The sequence below is a fragment of the Coffea arabica genome, chromosome 3e (assembly GCF_036785885.1).
Source record: "Coffea arabica cultivar ET-39 chromosome 3e, Coffea Arabica ET-39 HiFi, whole genome shotgun sequence".
Lineage (NCBI taxonomy): Eukaryota > Viridiplantae > Streptophyta > Magnoliopsida > Gentianales > Rubiaceae > Coffea > Coffea arabica.
The window spans coordinates 12239941-12259396 of NC_092315.1; the positions used below are offsets into that span (position 1 = coordinate 12239941).

A 19456-nucleotide genomic window follows, 5' to 3' on the forward strand; every position below is an offset into this window, starting at 1 on the left:
CATTACTCGTAAACCAAATTCTATTAATACTCCCATTGATATGATTAATGATTCACATCACTTTACTTTTACTCTAGTACAATGGCATTATCTATGTACAAATATAACTCCATGTATACTAAGTTATACGGACTGTAATGTATTTTTCACTCCATGTAAGTCTATTTTAACTATATGTACATCCACTCTGGTGATTATATTTAGGTTCTAGGTACTTTGTTTCATTGGACGTTATGTAATTCGTTACTGACAATCGCCTAAGCCAATTCCTGTGCATTTTCTACTATTTCTACATTTTCAGGGCCAAACAAGCATTTTTTACTCATTCTAATACATTTCTTACATCATGTAATTTACTTACAAAACTAGGTACATCTATTTATTATTCACATATATCTTTTCCTCTAATTTCACGTCAGCCAAGCAACAATGACATACCCAGCTTGCTTTCTTCTCTCGATTTTGTTTTGTGCGGCTAATTCAAATTTTCAACTTCATTTTCAAAATTTCAAATCTTCCGTTTAGAGGAAACGGAGTCCGTCAATCTTATTTTTTTTCTTTCGTCAAACGGTGACGTTTTTTTCCTTCAACACAACCAGTTGACGTGGCTTATTTTGCTCCATTCCTTTCTTTCTGTGAGGGGACCGTTCAGGAGCGGTCCTCAGAAGGACCGCTCCTGCCCCGTATCCGTATTTTTGAGTTGAAAATTTCGAACCTTGTAATTTTTTTTTCAACCTTAAAATTAGAGCAAATTGTCCGGATTGCCTCTAAACTCTTGAAATCATTGAGTTTTGATCACGGAACTATTAAAAATTTGGTTTTGGCCAATAAACTATTTAAATTTTAGATTTCGGATCATTCTATTAGATTCAATAGTAAATTATGCCAAATCTGAGTACCTATGCGATTTACGAGACAAAAGAAATGGATAGTTTAGGAAGTTCAGAAGAGTGTTTGTACCACTTCTTTCTTCTCGTATGTATCAATTTCTTCGTCTTTTCTAAAGCAAAACACTTTCTTCGTAAACCCAAACATCAAACGTCTGACAAATCAAGAAAAATGAAACAACAAAATGAATGGAGGGATTGAGCATCAGCAAAAGCTTGTAATGAACAGGATTTTGAATGGAAGGATTTTTGCAAATTTCAGCTTCAAGTGACTTCATTTTGGCCTCCAATTTTGTAACTTTTGCCTTCCACTTTCTTGTAGATTTTTCTAATTCAGCCATCCATTCAGTTTATCCTTCTTAAAAGACTCGGTATAATCAGAACAGATTGAGCGCACATCTCATCATCTAGCCAACCCCAATGTCCACATCCATCCTTCAAAAACAAACAATTTCATTATGTTCCTTACATAATAACAATTTAAATATCTAGGAAGATGGTACAAACCTCCCCTAATGTGCATTTGGCAAACCTTCTTCCCGAATTTTTGTGCAGTCCATGATGTTATTATTGTTGTCTTTATAATACAAACACAAGTAAGTAGATGAGACATGGATGTAGGCAGCATGGATCTTGTTGGCACTGCTCTTGGTGGTGTTAATCTTGTTCGTACTTCCTTCAACCCAAACTGGGTTTCTTCTATTCCTTCTCCTTCTTTCTAGCAGCAAATTTTGGATTTCTTCCACCAAGATGGCGTTAAATCTTACTACCTTTTGGGTTTAAAGAATAAGAAAAAGAAGATGCATATGAACTTCCTAAATTGCCCCTTTATTTTATCTCATGAATCGTGTGCAGGCACTCAAATCTAGCATAGTTAACAATTAAATATGACAGAATAGCTCGAAATCTAAACTTTAAATAGTTCAATAGCCAAAATCAAATTTTTAATAGTTTAGTAGCCAAGGTCAACGATTTCAAAAGTTTAGTGGCTATTCGAATACTCATATGAATCAATATATGATACTCATATGAACTTGTTTTCAAATGAAAATTATGATTTATGAACTGTTAATTCTTACGATTACTTCCTCCATCTGTCCATTAAAAGTGTCATACTTTTTATTTTGAAATATTCCAAACCACTTTTAGTCTTTCTTTCCAATATTGTCACTCATTTTAATCATGTGCATATTACTATTCAAATTCAAATTTTAAATTTGTGAAGGTAAGATTGGAAAGAGAAATACAAACATTATAATCAAACTACTATTTTTAAAAAGTTTAGATTCCTAAAACATAACAAAATAATTAGGATTAAGGAGTATTATTTTTTAGTTTTTATATTTGAAATTCACAATTAATGACAGTTTAAAACGGATATAAATCATTTCATTTGGTCTTATTGGGATAATTTTAGAAATTTCTCTCATGATTTTTTATAGTTTCACTGTCCTCCCATGAGGTTACAAAAGTATTACTAATTTCCCTTAAAACCAATTTTCTTGTAACAATTCAGCCCAATTAAAAAAAAAGTAACAATAAAAAAATAATTTTGGGTGTGAGAAGATTTATATATGCCAAAAGTGCCCCTGAACTCTTATACTAGTTAAATTAAATATTTGATCTAACTTGTTAATTTACTTATAAAGCCATTACTACATATGGTCAACAAAAAATTTCCATCATACATAACAAAAATTAACAACTTTCAAAATGTAACAAAATAATTTTTTTCCATACCTTAAGATTCTTGCTATCACCACAATTATAAGAAAAAATAACACAATTGAAATCTCTTTATATTTGATTCCTTTTATTTATCAAGTACATAAACTGAAAAAGGGATGCATGGTATTGGATCCCTTTTTAGATGCCAAATTAGATTTTTTTTAGTTTCCAATTATGATTAGTTTAGTTTGTAAACGCTTAATTATTTCTCATATCTAAATCCTTTAATTAATCAACTACATTAGGTCTAATTTCTTTTATTTGTCAAGTATATAAAAATTAAAAAAGATCCACTTGATATTGGCTTTATTTTTAGATGGGAAATTAATTAACTTTTTACAATTCAAATTCTAGTTAATATAGTTAGCAAATGTGTAACTCTTTTCCTTTGCATATGTGTTTAATTATCCTAATAAGGGTTACAAAGTCATTTAGCCATTAGTGGTGTAAGCATTGGGTCCAAAATGACTAACAAGGGAGGTAAGTAAAATTTTTAAAACCTCAGGAGAGGACAATGAAATTGTTAGAAACCTCCGGTCTTATTTATATAAATTTGTCAATTGAAAAGTTTTAGGGTTAATTACTATTTGCACCCCTCGACAATTTGTTTATCAAACATTATACCCCAAACTTTCAATTTTAGCAATCTAGTACTTTCAACTTTTAATTTTTAGCATGATTAATAAATCAAGCTAAACCTAATCATGATAAGGATGATTGTACTACTTTACCCGTGATTTCCTACAAAACATCCAAAAAATGTCCATTTCATTTTCATCTTAATGAAGTCAAATAAATCCCTAGGAGAACCTTTTAACACCCAAAAAATAAGAAATCAAAGCACAACCCATGTCCATATTTCACTACTATCAGCTCGTGAACTACCACCATAACCTCTTCACGTACCACCGTAATCTCTTCACCAATTTCTTACCGCTACCTTCATCTTATCGTATCAAATAGATAAAAAAAAAAAAAAAAAAAAAAAAAAAAAAAAAAACTGGACAAGGAAAAAATAACTTTCTTGTCAAACCAAACAAATTAACACCAAAAAAAGTCAAAGAAAAAAAGTAAAAAAATTTCTATATCCAAATCTCATCATCGTAAACATTTGCATCACCATCACCATTACCATCAATGCCACCATAACCTCTCAACTTTACCACTATGATAACCTCTTATAACTTGCACGATGAATTAATCCCAAAAAATCATTAGACCAAAAGGAAAACCAACAGCAAAATATCTCATATCCAAATCTTGCCATAACAGGCACACCTCCACCAACACTATTACCATAACCTCTTGAATCTAGCAGTATGGTCATCTTCTTTTGATCAAATGCCAAACTTTTTTTTTTAACCTTTTTGACCAACACCCTTTTTTCAATTCCAATCCTTCAACAGCAGATGATTTTAACTCCTTTAAGCTCCACCTTTTTGCTCGAAAAAAATGCATGCCACCCTTGTTCTGCTCCCTGTCGGTAAGATGGACAGCATTAAGCCCTTCCCTAGGACAAGAGACTGGAAGCGTAAAGGTGTGGAGATGGAAGAGGTAGCAGTGTTGCTGCTTCTTCTCTGGAATTGGGACGAACGAGTAGGGGGCAGCAGGTGGAGGTTTTGGGTATGTCTTTTGAGATAATTCTTAGGATGGTTTTTGTGGGACTCTGGTGATTGAATTCGGAAGGTAGATTATTTTTTTTCATTTGAAATCATTTATTTATTAGCTAATTACTTGTGCAAAATTTCTGTAACTGTTAGTATATGCATAGAAAAGGGTAATTTTGGAACAAAGGATGATAATGGTCTTTTTAATTGCCAAATTTTAGTGGATTGCAAAAAATTAAAAGTTGAAAGTAGTTGATTGCTAAAATTAAAAATTTAAGGCATCAAGTTCAATTGCTGAATAGTTTAGGGTGCAAACGGCAATTAACCCAAATTTTTATTTGTAAATTTTTCAAAATTTTAAACTTATGATTTAAAACTCACCATCAGAGATGGCCAATAACAGCGGGCCTACTGGCTTGTCCTTGTGGGGTTGCCATCCCACATCGATTTTTGGGGGGTTTGGGGTTGGGAGGATCTCAAAAGTTGCCGGCTTTTGAGGTTTCTTTTGGGATTAGATTTATATATCTAACTTTCGTAAAAATAAAAAAAAAAAAAAAAAAGAGATGGCCAAATCTGAGTTGTAAATTATCTTATATTTGGTTCCAGTTCCATCCACCTAAACTCGTGCAGACTGTTGCGGGGAAGGTCGGCCGGGGATTAGTAGTACATTTAATGATGATAGCGACACTTCAACAATTTTTGATGATACAAATAGGCTGGATTTTTTTTCTTTTGTGTCTTAAGTTTGGTTTTCTGAGTTTTTCGGTAGGGAGAATTCCTTATCATCTCATTTTGGATTGCAAGTTTTTGAAGTTTTTAAAAAATATATTATAATGATGTGATATATATAAGGTAAAAAGATAATTAAAAAAATATACCGAGTGAATATTTCAAAATTTTTCTGAAAAAAATAACAATCCAAACGCTTTTCAATTTTTTCATATAACAGAGATTTTGTTAATAGTCTGCAGGCTTTTTGTTCAAGTATAATATAGTCCTTGCAATAATATGTTGGCCAATTTAGTCATCTGGCCAAAGTTTCATGACAAAATATATTTCGTTTTTCCAAACACGAACGGAAGAACAGTTTTAGAAAGCATCATCATATTCCATATTTTCAGCAATTTTGTTAAACCCATATGTTTACACATGCATATATTGATGTGTACATCAGGAGTAAATATGTGCACATATACAAATTGAAATGTAAACCAGGCCAACGAAAAGTATACATATTTTTCAATATTAAGGTGTACATCTAGTTTTTCCACTATTATAAGTTGCACAAATACTCAATGTGGTGTGAACGCGTACACATAACTAATCGAGATACAATAGAGGGAGTCCCACGCTTCGCGTGGGAATTGATGCCTATGGTGTGATTAAATAACTTGGCTGTGTTGGATAATTTGATATGAAGTGGAACACATTTACATGTTACTTAATTTTTGTTATCATAATCAGCAATAACTAGAGGTTGTTGGCATGGTCCCTTACTTTTCTTTTCAATGTCTAATACAAATGGAAGCTCATGTTGTTATCATATGTATCATTTTCCCCTACATTTAATCTTTCAAATAGAGTGGGGTTGTTCAATTAGGAACACTCACCGTTGTTCTGTTCAGTATTTTCAACCGAACGAACATGCATTCTCTACGCTTTATACTTATTTCCGTTATTTCTGTCATGTTTTTATCTTTTTCTTTTGTTGATAACAATGTATATCATTTTTTTGCCTATTGATTTCGAAGTTACTTCTTAACATTAAGATTATCGATATTGTTTGTTTGATCCTTCTTACATTTCAACCCATAGGCCCTAAATCTAAACATAGAAAATTTAGATATACCATTTGTTTGCTTAACTACTACACCTAAAAGCCATTATTTTGATCAATACATGCATCTACAAATAATTAGAGAGGAAATTAATATTCCTCATTACAACACTAACTTGCATTAAACAATTATCAGGCCTACAAAATTCAATACAAAAATAACAGAGCATGTAAATATAGCACTTATCTATTCAAATAGCAATTTCTGTCCACACACAACATCTCAGTCACGTAACTATTGAACAAAAAAATTGCATAATTGCAATATAATTTTCAAAGTGGTACAATCATTCACACACTTGTTCATTCAAGCACACTATTCAAGTGGATCAAGTACAATTGTAATCATATTTAATCAACAAATGACATGCATCAAGTGAAAATATAGAGTTACCCTATACCTTTAACAAGAAAGTGCAATCTAAGAGTAAAATCTATCCATACTTCACCGCGTGCAATAGCAAGCACATAGGCTTATTCACGATTTTGATTGTCTAATGGAAGCTACACAGCCCATAGACCAGAAAGCAATAGCAAAATTGAGCTTACCTCTGCAAACCCAACTCTGATACTATGCAACAAAACCATCTGAATCCATAATGTTGTATCTTAACAAAAGCCTTTATTATAACCTACTTTACAAACTGATGAGTAAATGTTGAAGAAGATGGGTGGTCCTACAGTGACTCTTGTAACAGTCATTGCAAATGATTATTCACCTCTCACTCTTTAATGACCTCATCAACCTGTTGCAATTACTTATTCAAATAAGTGCCATTTGTTGCAAGAGCTGAATTAATGGTTCTTGAGCTTTAAGGATGAAGAAGACAGAACTTCTGCAGTTACAATTCAAGCATTCATCTTTAGCTTTAGTGCACTAATATTGACTTAAATGCATTTCATTTGCGTAATCAATTCAGCTGAACATACTTGAGGGGAGTTCATTTTGCTTTTCTACCCACTTTGCTAAATCAATGACAAAGTAGCCAAATTATTAGCCCCCAAAGGGCACAATAGGTAAACCATGCAAATTTAGGAAGCAGAAACTTGTGCATTTTGTTTAATCAATGCTATTACAATTTTACTATTTCCAAACTGCCCCTCCAAATATCAGATGAAAATCACCCAAGAATCATACAACTCCTATATATATATATATATATATATATATATAGGATTTAGATGTGTGTAAGGTTAAATAATACAAAATTTTAATTTTTTTTTTCAGTAGAGAAAGGGTGAGATTTAAGAAGTAAAAAGGTATAGAGGGAATACAAAATTCCTATTTTCATCATACTACACATAATTATTTCTTAATTATTTTTTTGTATGTGTATCCTGTAAATAGGGGTGTAAACGATCATAATCAAGTTGAACACCTCCTTGTTCAATTATGTTTGATTATTTTAATGAGTATGAAATTTCATTCAAGTTTGACTTATTTATCTGTCAAACCAAGTTTCAATAAACCATTTATTGAACTTGAATGTTATTAAGACATTGGTTAAGTTTGATTTGATTAGTTAGCGAACCAAACTTGAACTAATCCTTATCAAACCGAACGTGGTTCATTTTTCAACTCTATGTATGTAAATCCGTTTGTGTAAAAAAACTTCACATTATTAGTATAGGAAAAGTTAATTATTTGTACAAGGAGTATACCATATGCGAACTGTCGTGTATTTATTATTTAGCTTTATACACTTCTATTAATTAATGAAAGATATAGAACTTACCGAAATGAAAAATCTCATGGGAGGTAACTGCAATTAACCGTAATCTAAACCCCAAAAGACAAATTAAAGTCCCTCCAATTCCCGCACAGCCACTCTTCTGCCAGACTGCCACCCCAAATTCCAAACATCACAACCCATCTTTCCTTCGCTTCCCGATTTTCGCCGGCCACCGCCGTCGGACAACGTTTCCAGCAACTCGGAGCTCAAGTAGACTGGCCCTTTATTTCTGGGTAACCTCTCTTTCATCATTCGAAGAAAATTTTCGTTTCTTTAATATATTTGGTAAATGGTTTTATGGACTATAACAATTATTTGTCTGTCCCTTTTTTTTCCCTCTTTGGAATTCTTTTGTTTTGATAATGGGATGTGATTTTGGGATTTAATTACAAGGTTTAATTGGGATTTCATCTTCCATTTCGGTATCTAATTTTCAAAGTAACTAGGGCTCTTTTTTGAAATTAGGGTTTAGGGTTTAATGGATCCGCCTTCAATTTTAGGCTTAAAAATTGATTTTTCATGCACCCTTTTGGTTGGAATTGTTTTCGAGTGAAGAACTTTCAAATTTTTTGACTTAGCTTACTGAATAGTTTATTAACAAAGGTTACAGGTAACATTTTTTGCTCTTTCAGTTGAGAAATTTGATGCAATGTCATTGGCTTTGTAATTTAAATATATGTGGCTTTCATACAACTGGAAGTTTCTTTTTTTGTGTTTCAATTTTAGTTTGTTTTTGGCGATTAGGTAATTTTTCTGTGGCTTGATTTAGTCTTGCTTCAGGTGGTTGAGAGCTGATGGATCGGCAAGGGCATGACTATGCAGCTGCTATGGCATATGCCCAACAGCAGCAAGCTACTAACATCCCGCAGCAGCAGCAGCAGCCGTTTGGTTTTCATCCACAGCACCAACAGTTTCCTCCACCTGCTCATGGCCCTCCTTTTATTCCTCCACATCCTTCTCTCCAACAGTTCCCTTACCCTCGTCCTATGCAGCAACCGCAATATCCACACCCTCCTCCCCATCCTCACCTACTTCACATGCAGCAGCAACAACGTCCACCTGCTTTTCCACCACATATGCCCCCTCACGCTATTGCCCCACCCTTCCATGGCCCTTATGATTCTGCACCACCCCCTTCTCCTCCTCCTTCTGATCCAGAACTCCAGAAGCGTATTGACAAGCTGGTTGAGTATTCTGCCAAGAATGGCCCAGAGTTTGAAGCTATGATCCGTGAAAAACAGCAAGAGAATCCTGAATACGGTTTTCTATTTGGTGGTGAAGGCCATAATTACTACCGATATAAACTTTGGATGGCTACGCGGCCTCCAGGAGGCCCCCTCAATCCTTCCTTCCCCCCCTCTTCTATGCCTATGATGCATCCTCCAAATCCCATGATGAGCCCATCACCTTTAAATGCTCCACCAATGAGTGGCCCAAATACTGCTGTGGGTTCTGCTGCAATGATGGGAGCTCCTTACTTGCACCAGCCTCCTTTTCCACCATTCTATGAACAGCAACACCCTCAGCATTCTCCATCTTTCCTTGGTCAAACACGACCAGATTATGATCAGTCTTACAGGTCTTTTAGGGGTTTGTCTAGACCACTTCCTGCTGATGTTGAAATGGAGCTCAATAATGTTCTCAACAATCTGAACGGCACCAAAGAGTCTATCAAAGGTGCTAAGAATTGGTTCATCCAGAGGTCTCCATTTATACCTGCTCTGGCAGAGGCGCTTAGAGATAGAATGTTTTCCTTGGATGATTCTGAGAGGCAACTGCACATAATTTTTCTTGCTAATGACATCCTATTCGAAAGGTATACTTTTTTTTTTTGGGTTTTTTGGTGCTTTTTTCTGTTCCTAGAATGTGAATTTGAGTGCAAAATGGTTTTGTTGATGTGCATAGTTTTGAAATGATCTTGCAGCTTTCTGCATTGAGGTTCTTTTATACCTTATATGATTGCTAATTGATCCTGATTATTTGATTAGTGTATACCTTCTTTGGTCAGAAATTCCTTTGCTGGTAACTGGGATATTTTAATTTTATGCATTTTATTATTTACATATAGTTCAGATTGATGAAGATGTTGATATCAGAAACAATTGCATAAAACGAGGGCTGTTTGGGGTGCCAAAGTTTTGGTTTCTTAATTTTGAGTGTTTTTGTTACTGTATAGTATTCCTTTAGGACTTCTATTGTGGTCTTTTCATTGTTGGTAACTTTCCTTCAAGCATGCTTCTTTACCATTTGCTGTAGATATTTCTAATGATTTAAAGGTATTCCAGTCCATGATGCTGAAACTACTTTATTGAAGTTAGTCTGTTACAGCTGTGAGCTAACTGGAGATAAAAACTATTCTTAGACTGTGAATACATATGCACGTGTTTCACTCAAGAACATGTCTGTTTTGGTCCAGGCTGATGCCTAAAAGGCAAAAGCTATTTAAATTAACAATCAGAAATCTTGGTTTTAAAAATTGAATAGGGGTCTGATGTAGCATACACGCTAGCATTTGGAATAAGAATTTAAGAAGGGATTTTTTTTATTAATCATCAAAACAGGGAAAACAGTACAAATTTGGCAGGAAGACTATAGAATTATAATCACAGTTCCAATCCAGTCAGAATCCTTATTTTCATAGTAATAAAGAACAGGGACTTTAAATTACACTACAATCTTTAGTGTTAAAATTCAAAAATTACTAAACTACACTACTGTTACGGTGAATGAGATAAGTGCATAGAAGTAGTGTTGTGTTCTTCCTGCATCAGTGTGACATTTCTTGGGGAATGTTCTCCTTGAAACCCTTGTTAATATTAGTAATAGAGCTTTTTAGTAGTTTTGTTTCTGTAGATCATTTGCATTTACATTTTATGAACAAAATTTCTTTTATCACTACTTCTTTCTTTGGGGTACTATTCTCCATGTCACTAGCAAATCTTTACTCAGTATTGTTTTCACCCTTCAATTTTTGTTGCAAAGATTTAGATGACAGGGAAAAAAAAAACCTTCTTTGTTGTAGTCCAAGAAATAATTTTAGGTGGAGATGCTCATGGTGGATTTGTTCATGTTGGTTGGAAAACGGTGTGTGTGTAGTTGCGCCTTCTTTGTCTCTATCTAGCACTATTATTGCATTTTCTGTTTCTTCCTTATTTGTTGTCTCTTATGCATGGTAAACTGCTAGTATTGAAGTAGTATGGTTAGAAATGTATACTCTCTCTATTATTTTTTAATATTAATATTATGTCTGGTGACTAATATTAGAAATTTAGTCAAGTACTTCTTCTGGAGAAGAATCTGAATGCCTTCTTACTTGCTGAGCAAGCTACTGAGGGTGGCTCATTTAATTTTTATTTTGACTCGTTTTGTATTTCTTTCTTGAGGAATCTTTATCTGCTTTAATATCTCATTAAGTATGAATTTTTTTAAAAATAATTCCCTTGTGTCTCTAATTTTAAGGATCCAAGGCTTTATACTATATCATCCCCGCTTGGGATCCTCTGTCTAATATAATTGTCCAACTTCCCCCGTACAATACAAAATGACGGCGTTTCAATCTAGAAAATGATGATGTGGCTTTCCTTCTCTTCCCTGTCTTTTGGCTTCCCCTTTTTTCCATATTTCAAGTTTGACTTTCGTGACCAAAAAAGAACTTATCATTCTTTCTGAAAAAAAATGCAAATCTGAAGCTTCAAAGAGTCTTGCAAACATAGAGTCCATAATTTGATGGCAAATCATGAGTACTCTTAACAGACATTGTATCAAATAGTTGGTGGGCAACTTTTACATGGCTTGAAGAAAGTCAGAGACCAAAACGCCCAACTACCTATTTTTGCACCAAAATCATCCCATCTGTAAGATTCTTGATTTAAATTTACAGTATGATTGAAGCTAAAACAGTGCACCATACCAGAAAAGTTTAGTGGAGAAAAGCAAGCCAGAATTTTGATATATGTATACCCCTTAAGAAGCGTTTAGTTGATCAATTTTTTGTTTCAAAGTGGGATTCCCCTGCTACTCCAGATTTGCGTTTTCCGTAACATTTGGAGTAAAGAATTGGAAGAATTTTTTCAATTTCTCCATCGGCATAAGGCCCTGTAAAATTTGCATGACCCAAAAAGAGTTCTACCAGAAGGGGGGAGACGTTGGGAAGGGTGGCAATCAGTGTAATCAATATTTTAACTGCAATGTCGTCGTTTTGTATGGGACATGGAAATTGGACAGATTTTAGACAGAGGATCCTGAGCTGAAGAACTGGTTTCTGTGCGGTTGTTTGAAATTGTTTGGTGTAATTGCTTGTTTCTTGTTGCTAAAGTCTCTTACCAAAATTAGTAGTGTAATTTTGTTTTCGTACTGAAGTATATGATCAATATCTAAAAGCTTGTTCTGGGAAGTGACAGGCGCTTCATTCCTGCAATGTAATGAGAGAAGTTTATATATCAAGTCAATATGTCTTTCTTTGTTTTTTCCCCAGTGGGGCACATATTTATGTGTTTGATCAACTCAAATGTGCAGCTTCCAGATGCGGCAAAGTCCTCACGAACTTGATAATGAGGCACTAGCGTTTAGGCCTTTCTTGGGCTCCATGCTCGCAAGGATTTACCACAATCCTCAGAACAAGGAAGAAAATCAGGAACGCCTTCAAAAAATATTGCAGTTTTGGGCATCCAAGGAAGTTTATGATCAGGATACAATTCGTGGACTTGAAAATGAAATGATTCGTGTCCTGCCAATGAATTCTTTTCCAGGTCCTAGGGATTTGCGCACTGTTTCACCGGATCCATCTACTGCAACGGGTATCCTTCCGAATTCACTCTTCTAGCTGTCATGTGTAGTTGATTGTTGAGGAGAATGACTGTTAAATGATGTAGAAAATTGGGTCTTTTCTTCAGCATGCCAAAACTGAAATTCATCATTGAGGTTTATGGATTCTAGCTGGTTATCCATTTTTGCAGGTGTACCACACTATCCGGCAAACCAGAATGCCTGGCAGCCAGATAAACAAACTTCATTTCCTAATTTGCCAGATCAAGAATACCGTGACAAACTAGTCCCTCCAGTGCAACCATCATTGCCTCCCCAACAATTTCATTCTGCTTCAGTTCCTCCTAGTGGATTTGCAGTGTCAGCAACTACTCCACTTTCCGCACAACCAGCAAGCCAATTGCCTGCATCAGCAACCGGTGCTGGCGAAAAGCTGCCTCCATATCCCTTATTTCCGCCTGGTCTTATTCCTGGAATGGTAAGAAAAATGCAGATCGGTAGTGGGGTGCCTTACTGTCCCATGAGCCCTTTGGATATACCGACTGTCATACCTCCTCCAAATGCATCACCATCTGAAATTCTTGAAAGAGTATCAAAGTTCTTTAGAGAAATTGGAGAAGTTAACCCCTCAGAAGGGCCCATGAAATCATCTGGATCGAGAGATGATTATGACGACTATGAGAGGGAGTCTCCTGTCCGCAAGGGAGGAGCTTGCATTCCTCCTCCTCCTGACCTACATTTGGACCCGGAGTCTGGGACTTATCCAGATGGAAGCGTGGAGCAGAAACCTGGTGCCAGTGACTCTGGAAGATTGGGGCTTGGAGCTACAGCCAACCCTAATGAGGTAAGCCAATATGATGACGTGTATGCATCTTATAGGAAACAGAGAAGCACCACCTACCATTCATCGATGAGCGCAAGAGCTGCTGCAAGATGAGAAGAGTTGCATGTGCTATGATTCGTGATCATAGATATTAGAAGTTTTCATTTTTCTGCAGTTTCCTGTTGATGCTCATGTAAAAGTTTCAGTTAGACGCATTTTTAATTTAATACAAAAAATGAGCTCTCTGTCTTTATTCATTACAAAATGGTTTCAGTGGCCGGGATGCTTGGACTTTTGACCTTGGTGCTTGAAAAAATTCGTAAAGAAGTCTGGTCCTTGAGACACTAATTTGGACAATTGTGTAAAAGTTACTCCTGGCTAATCATCAAAACTGGAACCCTAAAGGACTATGGACATCACTTGAATAATGTTTCTAGTTTTATAGATAGACAATGAAGTGTACAGACTGCGATTTTCTTGATCAGCAATTTAACATTAGTTTTCCCGCCCCTGCCCTTTTGGGTTACTGCAGCAAGAAAGGGAGGCCAAAATGTTGGCCATTTTATGGAAAATTAACAGCATTATTGATATGTTTGGTAAGATGGAAAATATTTTCATTCTGTTCAAATTATTTTCGAGGAAAAGATTTGCATTTACATAATTTTCTGGTGTTTGGTTGCAATTTGAAACTGTGCTTCTATCATTAAAATGTCAACCGCTGTTGTTCTCCGCCCATGTTACTGTACTTCACCACCAGTTGAAAAGTCCTAATCCATGAATCCATATGTGAAATAACATTTTTTTTAATCTATTAGTAATATTTACAAACTCTAAATTCAATTTTCATAATAAGATGGTATAAACTTCCAAGGATAAAGATCAAGGGCAATTCGACAAAAAAGATTGGGGTTTCAAAAGAAAACAGAAAAAAAAGGATCTGTATGGAGAAGGAAAAATCAAGTTATTAAAAAGGAGAAAATTCCATCTGCATCGAAAGTTTGTCAGTAATGGAGTCATTGATGAATTTGTCACAAGTGAAGATTTAGCAAATTGTTTAACACGCTTTTAGAGTTTTGTGTGTCTGTTGGGTAGAATGTTCTTCTATCAACAAATGACAGGAGTTTCAACTTTGCCAGCGGATGCGTTGTTTTGGAAAAAAACTTAGTTCCTCCTATTTTGAATCAAAATGGGGAAATAATCTCTTGCGTAAAATATTTTCACCAATTCTAAGGCAACCAAACACCTGAAATTGTGAAAAACATTTTTTAGAAAATATTTCAGTCCAAACAAACACAGTCCCTAATCCCTATATCCAATCCAATGATTTTCTTCTGTCGTAGTTGTGCAAAATTAGTCAATGGTCCTTCACTTCACTGGGCCAAATTAGGCAGCCAAAAAACTAAAAATGTTGGTCTCCAAACGTGAGGGAAACTTTGCATTTCGGTCTGGCTCTTCTTTCTGATCCATTCTCCATCGTATCAAACGTTCTGAAGATCTTACTGGGGACACTGGGAAAGACCCTTTGTAGGTCAGTAGTTGCGTTCTTGGATTCGGGCCTCTTGACGATGTAAGAACATGAGAACCATCAAAATATAAACTCTTTTTTTTTGAACTTTAACAGTGTAAGAGTTTTAACTATGTAAATTAATTTTCTTAATGAAAAAGTAATTAGTAAAATGTCTACAGTAGTACAGTGCTAGATGAATTCCTCTATGGTGCAAGATTCCATGAAGAAAAGGAGCATGGTTGTCGTAAGATTGAAACTCTTAGTTCTGTCTACGGTTCCTAATATCTAGTAATGGAGAGTTTCTTGTCATTTATTTTTTATAATCGTGTACAAGAGGTCACGTTTAGTCTCCTTTGTAGTTTTTATTCTCTATTCGTTTTAATAAAATAAAAATATTTATCTTAAAAAAATAGCAAAATGTCTAAGGAGAGTGACAAAGTGTAAAATCAACGAACTAATTTGACCATTTTAATACGTATTTAGGGTTAAAAGCTTTAAATCTCTATCAACTTTACTCTTAGTTGCACTTTACCTCTTCAACTCAATAAATAAGCATTTTCCCCCCTATTTTATGTTTTAGGACAAAGGGTTCATAGCACTTTGCCCTCCAGAACTATAGAGGTAGCCGTATTTTGCCCCACTGAACAAAAAAAGGGTTACAAAAACTCCTCCTAAGATATAGCCACTTTTGCACTTTATCCTTTAACGTTATTTTTTTTCTCACTTAATTTTCTAAACCGTTAGTCAATTCTAACATTATGTAACAGTGATGTCAAAAGGATATTTATACCCCTAAGAGCTGACTATAGTAAATCTCCTTAAACTATAGCTTGTTTTGCACTTTATCCCCTAACATTATTTTTTTTATTTATTACTAAAATCATTAATGAACTCCAATATTTGATAACACCCAAAACAATTAATATCTAAAAAATCAATATTCCTAACATAATAATAAAAAATTATAATATATATATATATACGGTCCTAGTTAAATTTCATTCCATAATTGCACCTTTTTTTAGATTGAGGAGAATATCTTGCCAATTTGATTCAGTAGTGGGAAAAACCAAATAGAAATTATTATTAAAACGCAAAAAGCATTTTTAAAAGTCTAAAAATGATTGGGATATTGTCAATTTCTCTTTAGAAATGTGCATACAACTAAACTTTTCTTTCAATAGCTAGATTTTTTTATATGGAAGTATACATTTTTTCATTGATAATACTAAAAAAAAAGAAACATGGTTGATTTGGAGTTCAAAATTTTCAGAGTTGTTCTTTTAATATACCATGCTTAGATGTTGTTAAAATTTATTTGAATTACTAAATTTTTCTAATTTTTTTTATTGCATCTAAAAAATTTATGTTGAGTGGTACAAAATAGTAGAGTTGACTAATAGTTTTGGGAACGAATAAACAAATTAAAAGAAAAATGATATTAGCGAATAAAGTACAAACTAGCTATAATTAATCTTTAGGGGTATCGATGTCTTTTTGACATTTTCGTTACGCAATGTTAGAATTAACTAACAGTTTTAGTGGGTAAAGTGAGAAAAAATGATATTAGGAGATAAAGTTCAAATTGGTTAAACCTTTGGGGGGGGGGGGGTTTATAATTAACCAAAAAAAAAAAAAAACACTTTGCCTCCCAACCCTAGTACATGTCACACCCTCAAAACATGTGAAAATTTTGCCCCCAACTTTGCCTTTAGTATTATTTACACTGTGCTCCCTTCGGCCAACAAAATGTACACTTTGTTTTAATAATTAACAACTCTATATATTATATATTGAACTGATTAGAAAGTTATAATATAATTATAATGCTTAAAACTAACATACCTTACACCAAAACATTATTGATGAAAAACGCCACACACACACACACATAATCATTTTACTGTCAACATTTCCTTACAATGTATTTTTGTAAGTTTTCTTCAAGATAGAATTTGAAACTTTCATATTAAAAAATGTCCTGTAAATAATCTCTTGTGTCATAATATCTTTTGAATTGTGCAAAATTAACTTATAAATCTTTAACCTCAAAAATAAAAGAATGAGTTACGTAAAAATTTATTAAATTTATCAACAAAATGCATATACCCTTTCTTACTCTTGGAGCAGATATTGTAATTTAAAAGCATATTTATATCATTTAGTTTAATTAAGTAAAAGCATGTAACTTTTATTTTTATATTGAAACTTATATTGAACATTATCTTTTGATGCTTAGTCTTTGACAAGTGCTTTTAAATTTTTTATTGATAGTGTTTTGCCAACATGTTTTGTTAATATCAAATTTATTAAATTATTACAAAACTCAATTTTTATTCTTTGAGAATAAAGATTAATAGTTCGAAAGATATTATGGTATACAAAATTATTTATATCACTTTTTTAAATATAAATGTTTTTAATTATATCTTAAAAACACTTACAACCTTACATGGTAATGAAATGTTATACTAAATGTTTATTTTGAAGAACTATATGCGTGATGTTTTTCTTCAATATTTGTTTTGGCAAAAGTATGTTAATGTTAAATATTAAAATTTTGTTATAACTTTCTTATTTGTCCAATATATTATATATAGAGTTGCTAATTATTAAAGCAAAATATATGATTTTTTTTTTATAATGTTGAAGTGAGAAACAAAGTGTGAATAATATTGAGGGCAAAGTGAGAAGAAAAATTTTCACATGTTTTGATGGATTAACATTTACTAGGGTAGGGAGGCCAAGTGTACATTTTTTTAGGGGACAAAGTGTGACTATCCCCATAGTTGAGGGGGCAAGATGTTATTAACCCTTGAACTTTAGTGCTGAAAGCATCATATCAACAAGCATTAAACCCCTCTTGAACTTAACCTTAGTTGCACTTAACTCCCTCAACTTAATAAATAAGCACTTTGCCCTCTTGTTTTATGTTTTAGGACAAAAGTTCCCCTCCACATTAATCATTATTTTATTTCTTTTTCTCCTTTTTGACCTTTTTCTACTTATCCATTTCCTTTATTCTTTAAAATTTTCTCCTTTCTCTCATGTGATCACTACTTTCTTCTCTTTGCTATTATTATCCATATAATAATTTTAATTTTCTTAAACTTCATCTTTATTTATTTCTATCTTTTTTACTTTTTGTGATTGGAAGTAATATTCTCATAAAATATATGTTATAACAAAGTATATGTTATCTATGCCCTTAAACTATTTCATACATTACTTAAATCAATACATCTAGAGTTTAGAATAAAAATAATTTTTAATAACAATAGTAACAAATTGAAAAATCATAATAACATAGCAGTTGATCAATTATACATAAAAAAATAAATAAAACAATTATTTATTAATTTTTTAGGATATACTTTTAAACATTAAGTGATTCAAATTCTAGTTTGTTAATATTTTTTTAAATAGTCCAATTGCTAGCAATATAGATTTTTTACTATAATAGGCATATATTGGTTTTGTATGCTATACAAATTTTCATGAATTTTCTAATAATGTAAATAAATAAAACCAGAATGAAATTATAAGAAAAAGATAATTACAATATTATAATAAGTATACAAATTAGTAATTCTAATAGACAAATGAAACAAAATAGTGACTTAAGAGTAGTGAAAAAAAAGAAAACGGTAAAAGAAAGAAAGGAAAAAAAAGATAGTAGCAGAAAATGGAAAAAATAAGGGAATGAATAAACAAAAAAGAAACAAAGGTCTTTGAGACTGTTCAAGTCTGTTGAGGCTTACCTCCTCGCAATTCCTGATGCCTACATCTAATTAGTCATCCTACTGCAGAACTCTTCCACATATTTAGTTGTGTTTACTTGTGTTGTTTTTCCAATATTTCCTTTTGCTTTAAGCTGTTTGGTTCAATTATCTGAAGTTTTGATCAAGCTTCAAAGTGTGGTTTGCTTGTATTACATCGGCTCAAGTAAATTAATAGTTATCCTCTGCAGTCATGGTTAATCACAGCATTGCAATAGATACATGATGCACTGGAAAAGACTATAGATTTGCCTCTGAGATGGAAGTTGTATTGTTTGAATAAGGTGAACTTTGAATATCAGTGCCCCTTCTAGAAATCTTGAACTGCTTCAAGAATTTCAGAATTAAAAACTATGGCTGCATTTGGCTATGTAACCAAAATCACAACAGGCTCAAAAAATAAAAAGAAGAAAACAAAATCTTCATACTCAAAATTCATTAGCGAGAATGGAATTTAATAAGTTTCAAAGACGATTGGTCTAATCTCAAAGCAAACATTGGACTTAGATTTTTACTATGGACATTTCAACTTGGTGCCATTGTTTTCGTATGATATCTTCTCAATCCTTTACAAATCACACTTTATCACGATACAAATATAAAACATCACAAGTTTCCTTGCAAATTTGGTTAAATACACACACTGGACTTACTAAATAATCCTGTTGGGGCAATAATCACTACTTATAAATCGGCAGCCTAGAATTTATTGGCAAAAAGGACTGGTTACTTATAAATCATCCCTCTTTCGCATTGGCCCTTTTACTGGAAAACCGATTACTTATCAACTA

The 19456-nt window shown here is 33.3% G+C and overlaps 1 protein-coding gene across 2 annotated transcripts; it reads left to right on the forward strand.

Annotated features, from left to right (window-relative positions):
• Positions 1-7862: 7862 nt before the first annotated feature.
• Positions 7863-13644, forward strand: LOC113736492 (uncharacterized). Of its 2 annotated transcripts, none has more exons than XM_027263510.2 (4): positions 7863-8025; positions 8562-9608; positions 12308-12588; positions 12748-13644. In XM_027263510.2, exons 2-4 carry the CDS (start codon positions 8587-8589, stop codon positions 13491-13493), a joined length of 2049 nt encoding a protein of 682 aa, XP_027119311.1. In that variant the 5' UTR covers positions 7863-8025; positions 8562-8586; the 3' UTR covers positions 13494-13644. The 2 variants fall into 2 exon arrangements, with proteins under 2 accessions (XP_027119311.1, XP_027119312.1); XM_027263511.2 differs by having other exon boundaries at positions 7864-8025; positions 8573-9608.
• The last annotated feature ends 5812 nt before the right edge of the window (positions 13645-19456 follow it).

Coding starts and splice junctions, on each gene's coding strand:
- LOC113736492 (XM_027263510.2), top strand. CDS start 8,587: ATGGATCGGCAAGGGCATGACTATGCAGCTGCTATGGCATATGCCCAA. Junction 9,609..12,307: donor AATGACATCCTATTCGAAAG/GTATACTTTTTT, acceptor TCAAATGTGCAG/CTTCCAGATGCGGCAAAGTC. Junction 12,589..12,747: donor GGATCCATCTACTGCAACGG/GTATCCTTCCGA, acceptor CCATTTTTGCAG/GTGTACCACACTATCCGGCA.